The following is a 19,448-nucleotide window of genomic DNA, read 5'->3' as shown; positions in this document are numbered from 1 at the left end:
CCCTTTTGACGCAAATGGACAATAGTCTCAAAATTAATATTTCTGCCTCAGTAAAATGTAATAATGTTTTGGTATGGGTGAGTGAGTGTTGGTGCACGTACACATGTGCGTTTAATTTGGATATTGTAAATGCTACAGTAGTAGGCTACTAATAAAATAAATATCGAAAAATAAATCTGTGAAAAAATCATACCAAACATTTTACAAAAATATACGATGTATCACATTACAAAACATAAAAGAGTACTTATTATTTATCACAGTAATCTTTGGAAGGTTATGTCATCATGTAAGTCTTGGTGTACTTTAGATCTGATCTGTTCTTATTTCATGTTCTATGTCTTCTGCTGCCAGATCTGTAGTTCGCGCCAGCTAGCACAGACATGGTGTGTTTTGTCACATTTGATTTAGTTCACTTCGTTTCTAATTTTTAACTAGCACCATACTCGACAGACCAAAAAAATCGATGGTCGCCCAACGGACTACCTTTGTAAAATTCTTAGTCGCCTTTAGCCAATAAAAGTCGCCACGGACTGCTAATTTTCAACCCTGTAATACAAGAGATGGATGGGTACTTGTTTTCACAGTATCAGAATGCTGCTATTTGATGGCAAAACCTATTAACTCACATTTGGTCATAATTGAGAATAATATCATTTATCACCATATTCTGATAGTTAAAACATGGTACTAGTAATATATTTGATGAATTCTCAGTTTGTAGACTTTACATGTGGTAATAGTTTTTAACCAATACAACCTTATTATTACAATTAAAACATTACTAAATTTTCTTGCTTAAAAATAAAAGTATATCTCTATGAGTATATATGTTAAACAAATCTCTGGTCATCCTAATGTTTGTAGTACATGTACTTACTATCTATTTATACTTCCATCAACGAAACAAAACTGAGATAAAGGGATTGAGAAATATATTTGTAGATGTATTACATGTGAGTAGAGTAAACCACCGTCTAATTTTACTGTCTAAAACTCATTATGGTTCCTTTAAAATGTAGTCATAACTAGTGTTTGGGAATTGAACATCCATTATAATCGGTTGGAACCAACCTATCAACATTTAACTACACAATTGTTTAGAATTATATGATCCTAAGAAAGAATTGGATTATAAAGACCATGCACTTATCATTGTGTGCTCCCTACAAATGTCTAATTTTACCTTTTTCACATCTTTTTTCTTTATGTACACATGAAAAGAAACCCAGCATATTTACATCAATTGTATCATCTAAACTGGAGAAAGAATTACTGTTAACATTTCCCCACACAATCAATTATGAATTTTTTAAAATCGAAAATGACATCGGTGGAGCCAAATTGATCATTAGAATGCCACTAATAATAACTGTTGAGTGTTTTCTCCTACAGGCCTCCCCATTTGGAGATCCATTTGCTGCTCCAGGACAGGTATGTCTCCTTCACATTTCTACAAGGTCATTTTTGAAACAATAAATAAGTATTGGGTGATTTTATAAGATGAATAGCAGATTGTTTAAATTCATTTTTGTATCATGCACTTTTTTAAAATAAGCAATGTATCAACATTAAAATTTTACCATCAATTTTAAACATAAAGACTTTTTTTGTGCAGAATTTTAGTGTTCTATATTGTATATTTTTTACTGCTGTTCAACTTTTAAAAGTGACTTTTCTTAATCCTCAATATACCATATATTAAAAGCCACTGACAAGTAGTACCAGTATATGGCGCCAAATGTGTCACGTGATCAGAACGGTCATTAAGTCTTTTTATGACCGCAGATATTTTGTCCTCAATTGCAGATTTAAGTCATTATAACTGATGATTTTTACTTACCGTCATTGTTGATTATACAATTCCTAATGAATTATTAGAAACTTTGTTTTATTAGCAATATCACCACTTATAAAAAGAAGGGAAGACATAGTGTTCATCATTGCAATTAGCTATCGTGGGTGTTATATAATATTTACACCACTGTATAAAGTGAAACTACATTTATCAGCTAACGATGTCCATACGATCGATTCAATCGAGAAATAAAAAACAGAACAGTGTTATTCCACATTAGGGGATTTTTTTTATAAACCTTTATTCTTTTTTAGTTATCTTTATTAAATAGTTTTTATACATTGTACTTTGATCAGTTCACCAGAACAAATTCCCGTGATTGACTGTTGTACGAGACCAATATTCTAAATATCTTGATCAGATATATCTGTATTTTTGCCCATTTCAACTGCATTAAGGTCGAGTCAGCTTATACCTCATACCAACCTTTTTTTTATCAGATATTGAGGGGCAAACTAAGGGGTCGGCTAATACACAGCGATATACGATACATATATGTATTGCCAAACCTGTTTAAGCAACAATCTCTGTTAGGCAGCCACCTGTCACTAAAGGCCACCTTTTTTTTCAAATCAAACAGAATGGTACAAATCGACCTGTAATAAATGTCCACTTGTTTTAAAATGCCATCTTTTGATGCACCATTTGGCTGCTTAACAAAGGTTGCTAGTGTGTGTGTGTGTGTGTATGCACTCATATATTTGGGGTGGGACATAGCCCAGTGGTAAAGCATTCACTTGATGCACGGTCAGTCTGGGATAGATCCCTGTCGGTGGGCCCATTGGGCTATTTCTCGCTCCAACCAGTGCACCACGCCTGGTATATCAAAGGCTGTGGTATGTGGTATCCTGTCTGTGGGATGGTACCTATAAAAGATCCCTTGCTGCTAATCAAAAAGAGTAGCCCATGAAGTGGCGACAGTGGGTTTCCTCTCTCAATATCCTTAACCATATGTCCGACGCCATATAACCCTAAATAAAATGTGTTGAGTGCGTCGTTAAATAAAACATTTCCTTCTTCTTCCTATATTTGTATATCTGTTATTGATGACTTGCAAAAGAAGAGAACTTAATGACTATTCTCTTTAGGCTTTCTTAACAAGCCATTTGTATATCCTTCCATTTGTTCATCTTCATAAATTAGTGATTCTGAGTGACATTTTGAACTTTAAAAAAGTACGAGATACGGTAATACATACATGTGTAGCATATATTATAATGAATATATTAACTGCTAAATTAACCAAGACAACTTCTACACTTTCAGGCCAAATAGGAGTGTGGTATGTACATGTAGTACTAGGGCATGTAGTTTTGTAGTTAAAAACTGTTCAAAAAATATATATTACATATTAATTAATTTTATTAAATGTATTTTTGAAAAACTTTTTTTACTTTTGATAGATATTTCACCAACAGTTTGAATGTCTGGTGTTTAATGTTCAAGATTCTCTATTAAACAAGTATTACTATCAAATCTGTCTGGAGACCACCTAGTTAACATTTAAAGAGGTGGTCTATATACACAATTTAAAATTCTCATAATTTTAATATTATGAAATGATATTTAAAAAAGAAATGTTGGTGCTTTTTGGACAGTCTTCTATCATATAGTATGCAATTGTTTAATGCTTTTTGCATGCCCACAGGAATGTGAATGTAGAGTTTGTTCACTTTGTCAAAGGTTTTGCTATACAAATTGCATGCTCATGTACGTATAGGGTTTTTGGTTCTATGCTTTTAAACCTAAAATGGAGACTGAGTGCAAGTCAGCCTTTACTTTTATAAATACGGGTATTAATTATGTGTGTGCACCATGACTGATATATCAAAGGATGTGGTATGTGCTATCCTGTCTGTGTGATGGTGCATATAAAAGATCCCTTGCTACAAATAGAAAAATGTAGCAGGTTTCGTCTTACAACACTGTTTGAATCTTGTGGTTGAAAATGACCATGATTGTGTTCTGATATTCTTTTCATTAAACTGAGTGTTCTTGTTTGTCTTAATGTTTATATAGAACCTCTGGACAGTGATTTAAAATGTCCATTTCGATGATAGTTTTAGAAATTGGTTTCAGTTGTCAGGATGATTGACTATTCAGAATTCTTCAACTAAGCATTAACATAAACATCTAATCATTTAGAGATAAGATCTGAACATTTTACGGCAAGGAAAGTTAAACGAATTCATAAGACTAGATGCTAAGAGACCAGGGACCTAATTCACTAAACTCTCGCAACTTTGTGATCTTCCAGTGAAATGCTAAAAGACTTGCAAAGAGGATGCTTTGTTGTCTAGCAGAGCCTAAGACATCTTTGTGAATTAGGCCCCTGGGGCCTAATTAACTTTCGCAACTTTGCAATCTCACAGTACCAATGCTAAAAGACTTGCAAAGAGGATGCTTTGTTGTCTGACAGAGCCTAAGAGAGCTTTGTGAATTAGGCCCCTGGGCTGTAGTTTTCTCCCGGGGTATGGGGGCTAATTTGCATGCATGTACCCGACAGGATGTTTAAACCCAGATTGTAGGGGAGGCAGCGGGGATCATGACACCCATCACCCACCCACTTTTCCCTGTTGTTGTTCTCAGAAGGTCAGGTCAGGTCAGGTCAGGTCATAAGGCTTTAGGTGCACATTCAGAGCAAGCTGTTGTAGGACAGGAAACGTGGGGGTGGGGAGGAGGAGGGACAGCCTGCACTGGCAGGTGCAAGGGAGCACCAGCAGCCCAACCGTGGTCGGTAACAGACGGGGGGGGGGGGGGGGGATGGGGGGGGGTAATGGTGCTATGGAGTTTTGATGGAGCAAGTAATGCCAAAGAGAAAGGGTTACACAATTTTGATCGAGGAAATTGAGCACAATTTTGAATTGTCGATCGAAAAAGAAAGTTCTGGAGCTAACATAAGTTTTGATATTAGTGAGTCAAGAGTAGCTCATTAATTAGACCTCTGTGATGCTGGGGTGTCTCCCTAGGTTGCCCATAGGGCCCTTAGAAGTCCCTATTCTAATGTAATACACCGGCAATTCAAAGCCACCCATCCCCCCCATATCCTTGGATTATAATGAAATACAAGGATAGGGAGGTAGTTATACTAGTCTGGCTATCTAAGTTGAAGGGTTATCCCATATAGTGTAGGTATTGGTTAAAAAGCCTAGTGCTTAGCATACTTAATTTGGTTACCAATGAAACAATGCGTCTATCAAGTAGGGTGTCAATAGTTGGTAGGAAGAATAATATGCAAGCAACTGTATACATGTAGAAAGTTAAATTTCGTTTCCCACCCTCCCTCAAAATTCTTAGCTAAGGTTGCACACTCATTAGTTAAATAATATCTAACAGGTAGGCTTACTTGATATCTATCTGGTTGTCTGGTTTCTTATCTGCATCTTCTGAAACCCTAAATGACTCACCTTATATTGCTGTAATAGAGCTTGTAATTGGTAAAACATGGTGCAAGTGCAAAGGCAAAGTCGTGAAGATTATTTACAGTATTGCGGTGTCCAATTACGAGGATAACCACCGCAATAACTACAAAAAACCCATTTATATCTACAAGTATACAATTTATGGCATATATTTATAATTAATATTGTGCTTAACCATCTCGACGTTGGTCCTCCGGATTGGAGTGCATAGTCGAGATCAAGTGCTTAGGGTCACTTCTCCATCCGAGGGACGTACAGGCGAGAGGTATTGCAGGTCATTCGTCGCTAGTTAGATATTATGTTAACCGTTCCACCGTTGACACCCCAGGGAGGAGTGCATTATTGGGATCGAGTGCTTAGGTTGCTGCTCCATCCAAGGGGTGTACAGGTGGAACGGATTTGAAGTAGAAACCTATAATTAATTAAAATCAAATGGGTTTAGGTTGCTTGATACCAACCCGCCATTGATCCTCCGGTCTGGAGTGCATAGTCGAGGTCGAGTGCTAAGGGTCGCTTCTCCATCCGAATGATATATAGGCGGGCAGTGTCAAGCAATAGCTAGTGGTTAGTATGTCTTCTGTTATGAAGACTTTCCTAATTAATTTATTTTAAGGATGTCAGGAGCCCTTTGAATATGCTACCCTCACCCTATTTGCAGTTTAGTAATAGTTTTATCTATTTGAGAGCTTGGATGTTTAGGTCTTAAAGAGTTAACTGTTGGTTTAATATTATAGTGCCATGTATTAGGTGTTTGGTCCCAGCTTTCTTGCTATTTGTTAATGTAGTGTTTCCTAGCTTTGGAATGAGTTCGGTGATACCTAGTGGAAGTGTTTTAATTCTGCTAGTGATTGATAGTGCTGTTTTGGCTCCATAGTCTGCTACTTCATTGCCAATTATCCCTACGTGAGCTGGGACCCATTCGAAGACTACGTTACGGTTAAGTTGGTTTATTTCATTAAATACATTATGGATAGCTGCTATTATGTCCGGTCTAGTAGATTTATTCGTTTGAAGTGACTGTATAGAGCTAAGACTATCAGAGAAGATGACACTTTTATTATATTTTTGAGTTTTGATCCAAATAAGAGCTTCATGAATGGCTATCAGTTCTGCTGGGTATACTGATAAGTTATCTGACAGCCTGGAGTATTTAACTACTTTTGATTGTCTAGAAAGTTTTTCTTCGACTACTGCAAAGCCAACCCTACCGTTATCTGGGTTTTTAGAGCCATCTATGAAAATATGGATGTGCTTTGGATAATTTTCATTAGCTGCGGCTTCGAACAGGATTTTTTTAAATGGAGGAAGTGGAGTTGCATCCGTAGCTTTTTTAATTAGATATGGTGTGTGGCATTGGATTGGCTGATTGATATGATAAAGTGCCACTGGTGTGTTATCTATTCCTACTTCAATTTCAATTTTACTAGCTTTAGTGGCGAAAGAATCATTAAGTTTAAGATTGGCTTTATGATAGTTTAGTTATGATACGAGTGAGATCATGAAGTGGGTGATCTAGTTTAAGAGAATGGATTTTAACATGGTAATTAAGATGTTGAAGGTTACGGTGATATTTCAGTGGCATAATGTTAAACTCAACTTAATTCTAAGCTTTGTCAGCTGGTGTTAGATGGAACTTTAGCTATGATTCTAAGAGCTTGGTTTTGAATAACATCTAGTTTATTTAACAGTTTGGGGGCGGTGCAACTGTAGGCTTGGGCTCCATAATCTATTCTGGAGAGTATGCATGCTTTATAAACCATAAGCATTGCCTCTGTTTGCACTCCCCAACTGGTACCTGAGATGGCTCGTAACAAGTTTAGAGTTTTCTTAGAGTTTTTAACTATGTTGTTGATATGATCGCTGAAAGTTAGTTTTGAGTCAAAGGTTACACCTAGAAATTAAATTTTTTTTACTCTTGGAATTATTTTGTCACCTGATTTTAGTTGATGATTATCTGGTTTGCTAACTTTATTAAAAAGCATATAAACGGTTTTAGTTTCCATTTATTAAGTCTATTTATATCGGCTTGCATTTTGTAAAAAAGATTAGTGGTTGTGTTGCCTGTGTGCCATATGGTGCAGTCATCGGTAAACAGTGCTGTATTTAATGGAGAAGCCTTTCCTGTTTTTTCTTTAGCATTAAGTGCTTTAGTTATGTCATTAATAAAGATGTTGAATAAGGTTGGTGAGAGGACTGAACCTTGTGGTATCTGAATAGTGACCATTAACTCTAACTGAGATTGATCTGTTATGGATGAAATTGTTGATAAAGTTGAACATGTTACCTTTAATACCGTTACTTTGTAGTTTATTTAGTATACCTTGACGCCACCCCATATCAAAGGCCTTTTCGATATCTATGAAAATTGCTCAAACTTTATGAGATTTTCGAAATGCATCATTAATACTATTTTGTAATCTAACAATTTGATCTATAGTTGAATGTTTAGTTCTAAATCCGCTCTGTACATTAGTTATTAAGTTATTTTTGAGTAGATAATTGTTAAGTCGTTTATTTATAATAGTCTCTAAAGTTTTGCACATGTGGGACGTGAGTGTTATCAGTCTATAACTCCCCGGGAGGGCATGGTCTTTTCCCGCTTTAGGGAGACTAAAGCATTCTGCATGTTTCCATGCAGTGGGCATTTGACCCTCCCTCCAGATTCGGTTAAAGAGCAATAACACTACCTCAAGGGCTATGTCCAGCATGTGCTTAAGTAATGTGTAACTTATTTATTCAGGCCCGATGACAGTACTTTTTTTTAGCTTTAAGAGCTGTTTTTAATTGTGACAAGGTTATCGGTTGATTGAATTCTAAATTATCAGTGGTTGGGTGATTTTCTGTCTTTGTATCGTTAGTTGGTAAAGAGTTATCTTTCTAAAGTTTCTCAAAAAATTGCTTAGGAAAGTTTTCATTGCTACTGTTTTTACTGAAGGTTTTACTGAGAAGGTCGGCCTTTTGTTTATTAGTAGTTGCTGTTTTATTTTTTTGAAGGACTGTGGAATTTACGTGTTGTCTTTGAATAGCCTTAACTTTTTTCCACATTTCTCTAACTGATGTTCTATTGTTAATTGCTCTGCAAAATTTATACCAGCTGGCTTGTTTAGCATTAATAATGAGTTTACCTACTTCGCTTTTTGCTACTTTATATTTAGTATGGTAATCTTGTTTCTCTGTTTTTTTATAGAGTTTACGCATCCTGTTCCTGAAGCCTAATTTAGTTTCAATTTCGTCCTTTCACCAGCTATCTGGTCTATTTTTATTGAAAGGTTTAGTTTTAGGGATATTCTTTTCAGCTATTTCTATTATTTTATTTGTAAGTTTAGTAGTGGCATCGTCAATGCTTAGGCTATCTTCTAATTTGATTTTGCTACAGTTGCTTGTAAAGCCAGCCCAGTTAGCTTCACTAAATTTAAATTTAGGTATAAATTTCTCTTTTTCTGAATAGGTATTATTACATTTATAGCTGGTTAAGATCAGGAGGTGGTCGCTATTGAGAGCTTCTAACACCTCCCCATTGGGCGTTTGCACCTATGTTGCTAGAGGTGATAAATAGATTGATGGCAGATGTGCCCAAATAGTCATGGATAGATGTAGTACTGCCATCGTTGAGACATACTAGGTTATGTATATTGATGAATTCCTCTAGTATGTCTCCCTGTGCGTCAGAGTGCAGACCTCCCCACAGTGTGTTATGACAATTGAAATCTCCTACAAGGATTAAGTTATTATTTGGATTTATGAGTTTATTGTAATCTCTTAACGTTAGTTGATTATGGGCTGTTCCCGGTGGGCTATAAACATTAATGATGTCAATAGTCATTTTGTCATTTTGTATAGTAAGTCCTAGGTCTTCTAAGTTAGTATTAATAGATTCATATTTAATTTCAGTATGAGGTATAGTATTTTTAATTAGCGTAGCTATTCCACCTCCAGTGCTATTATTTTTATTTTTATAATAACTGGTATAACCTGGAATTTTAAATACTTTAGATTTTTTTTGTTTATCTTTAGTGCTGATTCCTAGCCATGTTTCTTGAAGGCAAATTATATCTGGCTTGATATTACTAGTGCTAATTATAAATTATATAAATATTCGGCCGAGCAGTCAATTCTTTTTATTTTTGGCTCGTAATTTTTTTATTATTTTTTATTAATTGCTATTTTCAAAATTCTGCCCATTTTCAACACTACCCCCCCCCCCCCCCCCCCCCCCCCCCCCCCCCCCGAGTCAGGCCACCGATCTTATCGGAGGTTGGACTCGGGATGGGCGTGTTCAAAACCCTAGTGGTATATGGGCACGTTAAACTAGTTATCATCATCATCGAGCTATTGGAAGTGGCTAAACCTGTTTGGGTGGCCTGGTCACAAGTCTTGGTGAAATGTATTTTCCTTTGACAGGAAGGCTTTGGGGGAATTAAAAGCTATGTTAAGCCTGTCATGGATGTTAACCCCTAGATCTACGTTATCTGTTTTTGACAGTAGTGTTACCGCTGTGTTGATGAAGGAAGGTTTGGTCCCTGGTGGTATTGAGACCGATATACTAACCTTACCATGGCCGGTTCCTCAGAGTGAGGGTCGGCATTGATTTTGAATAAACTACTCAAATTGTTGAGCGCCTCTTCCTCGCCTTTGATGAAGGTGTCTCCGTTAGACAGCCTAGTATGGTACAACACGTCTGTCACGTTGTTTTTCGATTTTTCTTCCAAGATGTTGGATATGGCCTGCTGCCAGTAAATATACTGGTACAACGTAGGGTTGTTACCATTGAACAAAACTTGCCTAAGGCCTGGAATGTTATCAGCTTTAGGCGAGGGGGCTGGTTTATTATTTTTCTTAGCTCTTTTTAATGCTCTGGTAGTGTGGGGTTTTTTTTTCTAACACCTGGAATTTTGTTTTTAAGTTCGCTCTCGGGGTCAACATCGTTCACTACGTCGATCTCCTCATCCTCATCTGAGCTGATTTCTAGATATCTCAATTTGTGGGGCTTTTAGGCGTATTTGGTGTGCCTTTAACAGCAGATCCGAGGGCCAACTTGATTGCTAGATATCTCAATTTGTGGGGCTTTAGGCGTATTTGGTGTGCCTTTAACAGCAGATCCGAGGGCCAACTTGATTGCTAGATATCTCAATTTGTGGGGCTTTTAGGCGTATTTGGTGTGCCTTTAACAGCAGATCCGAGGGCCAACTTGATTGCTAGATATCTCAATTTGTGGGGCTTTAGGCGTATTTGGTGTGCCTTTAACAGCAGATCCGAGGGCCAACTTGATTGCTAGATATCTCAATTTGTGGGGCTTTAGGCGTATTTGGTGTGCCTTTAACAGCAGATCCGAGGGCCAACTTGATTGCTAGATATCTCAATTTGTGGGGCTTTTAGGCGTATTTGGTGTGCCTTTAACAGCAGATCCGAGGGCCAACTTGATTGCTAGATATCTCAATTTGTGGGGCTTTTAGGCGTATTTGGTGTGCCTTTAACAGCAGATCCGAGGGCCAACTTGATTGCTAGATATCTCAATTTGTGGGGCTTTTAGGCGTATTTGGTGTGCCTTTAACAGCAGATCCGAGGGCCAACTTGATTGCTAGATATCTCAATTTGTGGGGCTTTTAGGCGTATTTGGTGGTGCCTTTAACAGCAGATCCGAGGGCCAACTTGATTGCTAGATATCTCAATTTGTGGGGCTTTAGGCGTATTTGGTGTGCCTTTAACAGCAGATCCGAGGGCCAACTTGATTGCTAGATATCTCAATTTGTGGGGCTTTAGGCGTATTTGGTGTGCCTTTAACAGCAGATCCGAGGGCCAACTTGATTGCTAGATATCTCAATTTGTGGGGCTTTTAGGCGTATTTGGTGTGCCTTTAACAGCAGATCCGAGGGCCAACTTGATTGCTAGATATCTCAATTTGTGGGGCTTTTAGGCGTATTTAGCAGATCGAGGGCCAACTTGATTGCTAGATATCTCAATTTGTGGGGCTTTTAGGCGTATTTGGTGTGCCTTTAACAGCAGATCCGAGGGCCAACTTGATTGCTAGATATCTCAATTTGTGGGGCTTTAGGCGTATTTGGTGTGCCTTTAACAGCAGATCCGAGGGCCAACTTGATTGCTAGATATCTCAATTTGTGGGGCTTTTAGGCGTATTTGGTGTGCCTTTAACAGCAGATCCGAGGGCCAACTTGATTGCTAGATATCTCAATTTGTGGGGCTTTAGGCGTATTTGGTGTGCCTTTAACAGCAGATCCGAGGGCCAACTTGATTGCTAGATATCTCAATTTGTGGGGCTTTAGGCGTATTTGGTGTGCCTTTAACAGCAGATCCGAGGGCCAACTTGATTGCTAGATATCTCAATTTGTGGGGCTTTAGGCGTATTTGGTGTGCCTTTAACAGCAGATCCGAGGGCCAACTTGATTGCTAGATATCTCAATTTGTGGGGCTTTTAGGCGTATTTGGTGTGCCTTTAACAGCAGATCCGAGGGCCAACTTGATTTCTAGATATCTCAATTTGTGGGGCTTTTAGGCGTATTTGGTGTGCCTTTAACAGCAGATCCGAGGGCCAACTTGATTGCTAGATATCTCAATTTGTGGGGCTTTTAGGCGTATTTGGTGTGCCTTTAACAGCAGATCCGAGGGCCAACTTGATTTCTAGATATCTCAATTTGTGGGGCTTTTAGGCGTATTTGGTGTGCCTTTAACGGCAGATCCGAGGGCCAACTTGATTGCTAGATATCTCAATTTGTGGGGCTTTTAGGCGTATTTGGTGTGCCTTTAACAGCAGATCCGAGGGCCAACTTGATTGCTAGATATCTCAATTTGTGGGGCTTTTAGGCGTATTTGGTGTGCCTTTAACAGCAGATCCGAGGGCCAACTTGATTGCTAGATATCTCAATTTGTGGGGCTTTTAGGCGTATTTGGTGTGCCTTTAACAGCAGATCCGAGGGCCAACTTGATTGCTAGATATCTCAATTTGTGGGGCTTTTAGGCGTATTTGGTGTGCCTTTAACAGCAGATCCGAGGGCCAACTTGATTTCTAGATATCTCAATTTGTGGGGCTTTTAGGCGTATTTGGTGTGCCTTTAACGGCAGATCCGAGGGCCAACTTGATTGCTAGATATCTCAATTTGTGGGGCTTTTAGGCGTATTTGGTGTGCCTTTAACAGCAGATCCGAGGGCCAACTTGATTGCTAGATATCTCAATTTGTGGGGCTTTTAGGCGTATTTGGTGTGCCTTTAACAGCAGATCCGAGGGCCAACTTGATTGCTAGATCGACCGCACGCAATTTAGGACAAGTGAGGACAAACTCTACATCCGGGTATATGTACTGGTCGGTGCCCGCACCTACAGAGTATACCTCCACATCGGCGACCCGTGGTTTGGTGGTCGTGGTTTTAGTCCTTGGTCTGGGTTGGGGGGGGGGGGGGGGGGGATAGTGGACCTAGGTGAGTCCGTCACTACATTGCTATCAAGCACCTGGCTTACCTGGCTACTCTCGGGAATTCTAGGGCTAGGCCCTTGTTCCTGGCTAATTGTGGGGTTATTTGAAATGGCTTCCATTTTTGCTATTCAGTTGTTTATGAATTAACTATGGAGATTTAGGTTATTCAAGTATGGAGGAATGCTAAAATTAACTATGGAGATTTAGGTTATTCAAGTATGGAGGAATGCTAAAATTAACTATGGAGATTTAGGTTATTCAAGTATGGAGGAATGCTAAAATTAACTGTGCAGTCTAACACTTAAAAACAGTATTCAAAATAACAGAAAACTACAGTAATTTATGTCTATTCTGAAAATATGAACACAAAAATTTTAAAATGCAAAGCTAACAAGAATTAAGTTCACTTACCTTAGTCCAAAGTTCAAGAACAGCTCCTATGTCTATCCGGTTCAAATCCCAAGTCGAGAGTGATGATGTGTTCTCAGAAGGCTGGGGCATGCTCTTAAACCCCTGTAAAAGGATCAGTTCATTTTTCCATCTCCTGGATCACTGCATTGACAATGCCCTCCCACCCCCATTTTTAAATATACTGCGGACCATGGGTTGGATATAGACATAACATTGTTATGCTGTACTGACACCAAATTTTGCTCTCAGGTGTCCATGAAAAAGAGAAGAGCATTTTGTGTGATAAAATATCGTGTTTGGGTAAATATATTAAGCAATTACAGAGGTTATAAAATTTAAAAAAAAAAAAAATTCAGAATATAATTTTTTATATTTTTTATTCAGGATCCACTGTATGCCCAAGTGAAGAAGAATGTTCCTCAAGATAACTCTCTGATCTAGACTGATTAATCACAGTGACGTCGGAATCACGCTGACTTTCAATGAACGTTATGCATTCTTCATAATACATGTACTATGCATTCTTCATAATAGAAGGTTGTTTGTGAACAATTGTATTTAAAATAAAATACAACTTTATAAATTATGTAAGTTTGTTTCATAATATATAAACTGAAATAAAGTATATGCATATTTATTTGTATTCATTTGCTTTTCGCCACCACCTACCCCAAAATTGTTACCTGTGGTCTTCATTTAATATGTTTGGTATAGTAATAATAATAATAATAAGTAATTAAAAAATACATTTGTACATTCCATTGTTCCTTAGCACTGGGTATAGGTATGAACGGAAAACCCCACTGAACAAAACTGTTACATAGAAAGTGAAATTTATATACCGGTACTGGTAAAATATGAGAAAAATAAACAAAGTAGGCTACATTGATTTCCATTTTCAGTTTATTTCAGTCTCAGTATGGCCTAGATTTACAAACTTGCATGCTCTTTCAATATTTGGCAGATATTTAGTTAATACTATGTTTGCAAGTACCTACATCTAGTTACTGAATTGAAGGATTCACTAGAATGATACTAGACAAATCCAAGTAAAACCCATTTCTACATGAACTCCCCAAAACTAATCCCCAAGATTACTGTTCATATAAGAAAGATAAAAATAACACTTTCAGTACATATACTTTTTTGTTGAATTCCCCTCATTTGCAGTACTAATAATTTTATCCACAATATTAACTGTGTAGATATATGTAAGCCATTCTGTATTTTTACAATGTGAATTTAATTAATAATCTGGACTAGGGGAAGAGCACTTGTAGTTTTTGTAATCCCTCCGTTTTTTACTGGAAAACCATTGGGGGTTGGGGGAGACCCCCAAACCAACACATTTAATTGATTAGGTCTACTTTAAAAACAAAAAGGAATAAATGCTTGCTTTTTTACACATACACCCCCAACCCCATTCAACCCCACAGTAAATCCCGCATTTGTTTTCTTATAATAAGTGGCAGAAACAAAACAAAAATGTGTATAGCTGAAGAAAACTTCATGGTTATTTTCAGAGTTAGCAGTAGTTTTTGGCTGGTGTTGTATAATTTACCTCAATTTAATATTTGCTTTAATTATAATTTACAAAGGATTCTGTCTTGCCATATTTTCTGTATTTGTATCTATAATGAACTTCAGTTCCAGACTTTCTATTTTAGAGACAGTCAAAATGGATCACACATCACAAGTTGGCTTTTTTTGTAAGTCAAGAAAAAAGTGATGTATGTATTTTGTACATATTTGAAACCATGTGTGTGTAACTTGTTAGATGGATAATGTAACAATATGTGTATAACCAATTTTACATTCATTCATGTCTTTCTAACTCCGTTAATACGAGATGTGGCATAATAATTTGCAATACTAAGGTATGTCTTTTGTAGAGGGGTGGGTTGGTGGTGGTGGGGGGGGGGGGGGAAGCATACCCCAACTACAGGTACTTATTTGTGAAAATAGAACCCATTGTTACTTTGTGTGTCACCATTGGTTGATAAAGAAGCATGAAATAATTGTGATGTATTTATGTTCAGGAGGATATACAGGAGTGGCAACAGGATTAGTCTAGGAATGGGTGTAATGTCAAAATAGCACCTCTGTCAATATCTATAGTTGCTCTCCCCCTACCCCCACCCCCCCCCCCACCCCTATTTCTCTCTCTCTCTCTCTCTCTCTCTCTCTCTCTCTCTCTCTCTCTCTCTCTCTCTCACTCTCTCACTCTCTCTCTCTCACTCTCTCTCTCTGCCAACAAATGAGATTTCTAGAGTGACTGGCCACTGCAATAGTATTTAGATTCTACTTTGTTGAGAATGAAAATGGTTATTCATGCACATTTATTGGGAAATCGTTGTTGGTGGGCCTTTTTCATTTAAAATACATCATGCCTGAAACGATTTGTTGTTTAAGTGATATGTCTTAATCAAGAACTTATTTCTTAACATCATGGTTGATTTGTTGAAAATTAATATCCTGTTCATAAACTTGTTACTAAAGTAAATAAATTATTTAAAATATACGTTTTATTTTAAATGTCGCACAACCTTTTATGCCTCGGCAATTAATTGGACATCACCAGGCCCATAGGAACATCTGAAGAGTGTGTGTGTGTGTGTGTGTGTGTGTGTGTGTGTGTGTGTGTGTGTGTGTGTGTGTGTGTGTGTGTGTGTGTGTGTGTGTGTGTGTGTGTGTGTGTAATGGGGGAGGGGAGATGCAAGCGAGATTCTAATTTGAAATATACATTACATGTATACATACATACATATATTACATATTTGGGGAGGGGGTGGGGTAACTCATACAGTACCGTACGTAAAGCATTCTCACACTGGGCCTTTCCCCATCCAGTCAATGCTCCATGACTGGTATATCAAAGGATGAGGTATATGCTGTCCTGTGTGAAAAAGTGCATATAAAAATGATTGATGAATTAATGCACACACGCTTGGGTGGCCCTGTTCAATAAATGTGTCTTTTAACAAGCAGGTTTGTATTACAGCGTGTTAACATTATTTGTTTTCTGTATCACTAAATAACAACATGCTAATTTATGGATGAGAATGATCTGCGGAAATCCGCGTTTTTGGAGACCAAATAGACCTCTTTCACATTCCCATTGCGCATGTGCGCGAAGAGTAGGGCCTACCGTCCCGTGCCGCATTGGACGGTATCGAGGTTGTATACAAATTAGGGGGCATGATCGACAGTTGTCATGAGCGTCGTTAGTAGCTTCGTAGGAGCTGTGAATCTCTAGGGACTAACGTACATATTTCGTATAAGATGTTAAAATGGCTGCAAAAACCGGTCTACTAAAGTTTACATCGGAATGGTTTAAGACCAAAAGCAGTGAAACATTAACTTAGACGAAGTCTCTGGGACCAGCCTGTCAAGGGTATTTTAACAACGCAAAATTCAAAGATTCATACAATAAAATTATCTTTAGTGGAATGTGTTTGCTACTTTTAACAATTAGAATTATAGTTAAATATTCACGCGGATTTACCAGTATTTAAAATTTAATCAAATATACCTCCCGTTCCCCCTAAAACCCCCAACAAAACCCCTAACTCACATAGACCTTTATCACAGCTCTATTTTCCCCTTATCGTTTCATTAAAAAAAACCCAGTCATACAACTACTAATCAATGTTACATGTCTATCCACAAATTATTTATTTTTGTATTTATTTATTTACTTATTTATTTATCTTATTTTATTTATTTTATTTTATTTTATTTTCACTATCATTTATATCAGATATATACAACTTCACTGTAAATAAATAGAGGATACTCCCAGAGTGTCTTGTGATATAATTTATCGGCACGAGTTGATAAAAGTATGAAACCCGAGGCTTACATGAAGATCAGTTTGAAGTAAACATATATCTGCATGTACAATAGTGTTTGGTTACTATTTTGTATTTCGTACCTGAGAACATTGGTCGAGATCGTTAGCGATACCATTAGTACTTTGATACACATTTACAAGCATAGAGAGAAGTTCTATATATCGATATGATATGCAAGTATCACACGTTTTTATAACGTACATGATTATACATAACAAAGTTCAGCAACGAGTGGTAGACCCATGCAACTCGATACGATCCTAATTTGATGTTTTGTCTAACTTATGAATATTGTATATAACTTAAGGCTCGTAGCCAGCATGATTGGGGGGGGGGGGGGGGGGGGGGGGGGGGGGGGGAAATTTCATGTAAACGGAACTCACCAAACGAGAGCGCCGAATGCGCGGAGCCGTAGACTACGGAGTGGGAAGTGGGCTTCTCCAGATTTATATATATATATATATATAAATATATATATATATATATATATATATATATATATATATATATATATATATATATATATATATATACATATATATATATATATTATATATATATATATATATATATATATATATATATATATATATATATATATATACATATATACATATATATAGAGAACCCCTTGCCAAACAATTAGATGACGCCGGTTACACTCGAGAATAATACACGAACTTTTGTTCCGAAATATACGTTAACAAGTTGCATTAAGTTGTGGTATGCATGTAAAATTACTTGGTCACAGAGCCACGACGAGAAACCGTTTGTTTTCAGTCGTACCAATATATTTATAATAAATTATACATTGCATACTTCTCACATCCCACAAACAGGATAGCATACACGATGTCCTTTGATGGATCATTGGTTGGGACGGGAAATGATCAAACGGGCTCACCGAGGAGGATCGAACGTTCAGCAAATGGAACCTCAGATAGACGTTCTTGCTACGTTATCCCGGTCATTTGGGGACAAGGACTTTTATATGTAAAATCCGATTGTGTTTTCATTTGAGCGGAACTCTCAATCCTGCGTGGGGAGATCGTCCGATACCCCGATCATCCCCACTCCCCACCCCCACCCCAGCTACGGGTCTGACATGATACGAAGTACCTTATGACTGGTACCTTATGACTGCGCATAATAAACCCTCATAAGTTTATAATAAAGAGACCATCCTGAGTTTGTAGCTATATTATCAAGCTGTCGGCTAGTCTAATCTGTTATAAATAAAGCTTACATTTTTCTTAGGTTAAATAATCTTGCTTCGAATTTAAATAGCTGTATATACAATACAGTTACATTTCTGACCATTCTCAGGTCGGTAGCAACCGAGAAGTCGGAGGTGGGGACTATAGCCCCACTTTTATAAACCCGGTTTAAAATATGGCTCCCCACCACCACCACCAACTAGACTGTGTCCCTCCACTACATAGTGTGCCCCTCCCCCCCCCCCCCCCCCCCCCCCCCCCCCCCCCCCCCCCCCACCCCCAACTCCAGATATCGTTCCTACGGGCCTGATTCTAATGTTTTATATACCATAGCTCAAATTTCATATGTATCAGTTAATTTTATTCCAAATACCGAACAAAATTTTAAATAACTTGGTGAAAAGAAATCCTGACAAGAAACCTGAATGTATTTATCTGTATAATGCTTTATAAACATTTACATCATGTTAAATACAATAAATATCTGCATACATACACGCGCGCACACATTAATATTACTTCAGCCCATATCCGATATTTATTGCGTACGAATCCGAACCGATGGTTGTCGGGCATTAATAACCAAATATTTTTTATTTCGTGATAAGCAGTAATTCACAAATGTCTCCAATAAGTCTTGTTGAATGTCCCTACTGATAGAATAATTAATCATGGAGGTTTTTTTACATTCCTATTGCATGGCCTCCCATTGTCTATGCCCCCCCCCCCCCCCCCCCCACTTGTCTACATGTCTATTTTTGCGAGATCTCGCGTGAGTTCGCGGTTTGCGTCCTCGAGTTACCCCGCAACGGGCACATGCGCAGTGGAATGTGAAAGAAGTCTATTGGTCACATTCCCAGTCTGCAGCTCGACGCGGTAAGACGTGTTTGTTTCCCTTGTGCACACTGCACGTGCTTTCGCGGCTCGACTTGGGGATCCTTTACTTCGTTGTTTTTGTCAGCGAAGTGAAGTTTTCTACTGGGATGTATGCGGCCATTGGAACTGATTGAACGCTGGAACGCTTCTCGTTTCGACAGCCTGCACCACCAGGTTGGATTCTTTTTTAGCGAGATTCCTTGCCTCCACGTCATTTCTCCGTCTGACTGTCGACTTGTTTTTTTTGTGACTCGTATGACGGCCATTCTGCAGAACGCCACGGTTGTTCGCGTTTAGTCTCTACATGTCCGAGCCTGTCCTAGCAGCACTGGAAGATTGACCGCCCCACTCTAAGAAGAAATAGGAAGCGGGGTCGGCCCCTA

The 19,448-nt window shown here is 38.0% G+C and overlaps 1 protein-coding gene across 10 annotated transcripts in view; it reads left to right on the top strand.

Moving 5' to 3' along the window:
• LOC121374073 (disabled homolog 2-like) overlaps positions 1-15,637 on the top strand; it is a 51,985-nt gene extending 36,348 nt beyond the window's left edge. For 6 of the 10 annotated variants that reach the window (XM_041500976.1, XM_041500980.1, XM_041500978.1 and 3 more), the window contains 2 exons: positions 1,396-1,434; positions 13,503-15,637. In XM_041500976.1, the coding sequence (XP_041356910.1) occupies positions 1,396-1,434; positions 13,503-13,559 (96 nt within the window). In that variant the 3' untranslated portion in view covers positions 13,560-15,637. Of the gene's footprint in view, positions 1-1,391; positions 1,435-3,124; positions 3,141-13,502 lie in introns of all 10 variants that reach the window. The other 4 variants (XM_041500982.1, XM_041500977.1, XM_041500975.1 and 1 more) reach the window with 3 other exon arrangements.
• Positions 15,638-19,448: the final 3,811 nt, after the last annotated feature.

Source organism: Gigantopelta aegis, chromosome 6 (assembly GCF_016097555.1).
Source record: "Gigantopelta aegis isolate Gae_Host chromosome 6, Gae_host_genome, whole genome shotgun sequence".
Taxonomy (NCBI): Eukaryota; Metazoa; Mollusca; class Gastropoda; order Neomphalida; family Peltospiridae; genus Gigantopelta; species Gigantopelta aegis.
This window is presented reverse-complemented; position numbering and strand designations above follow the sequence as displayed.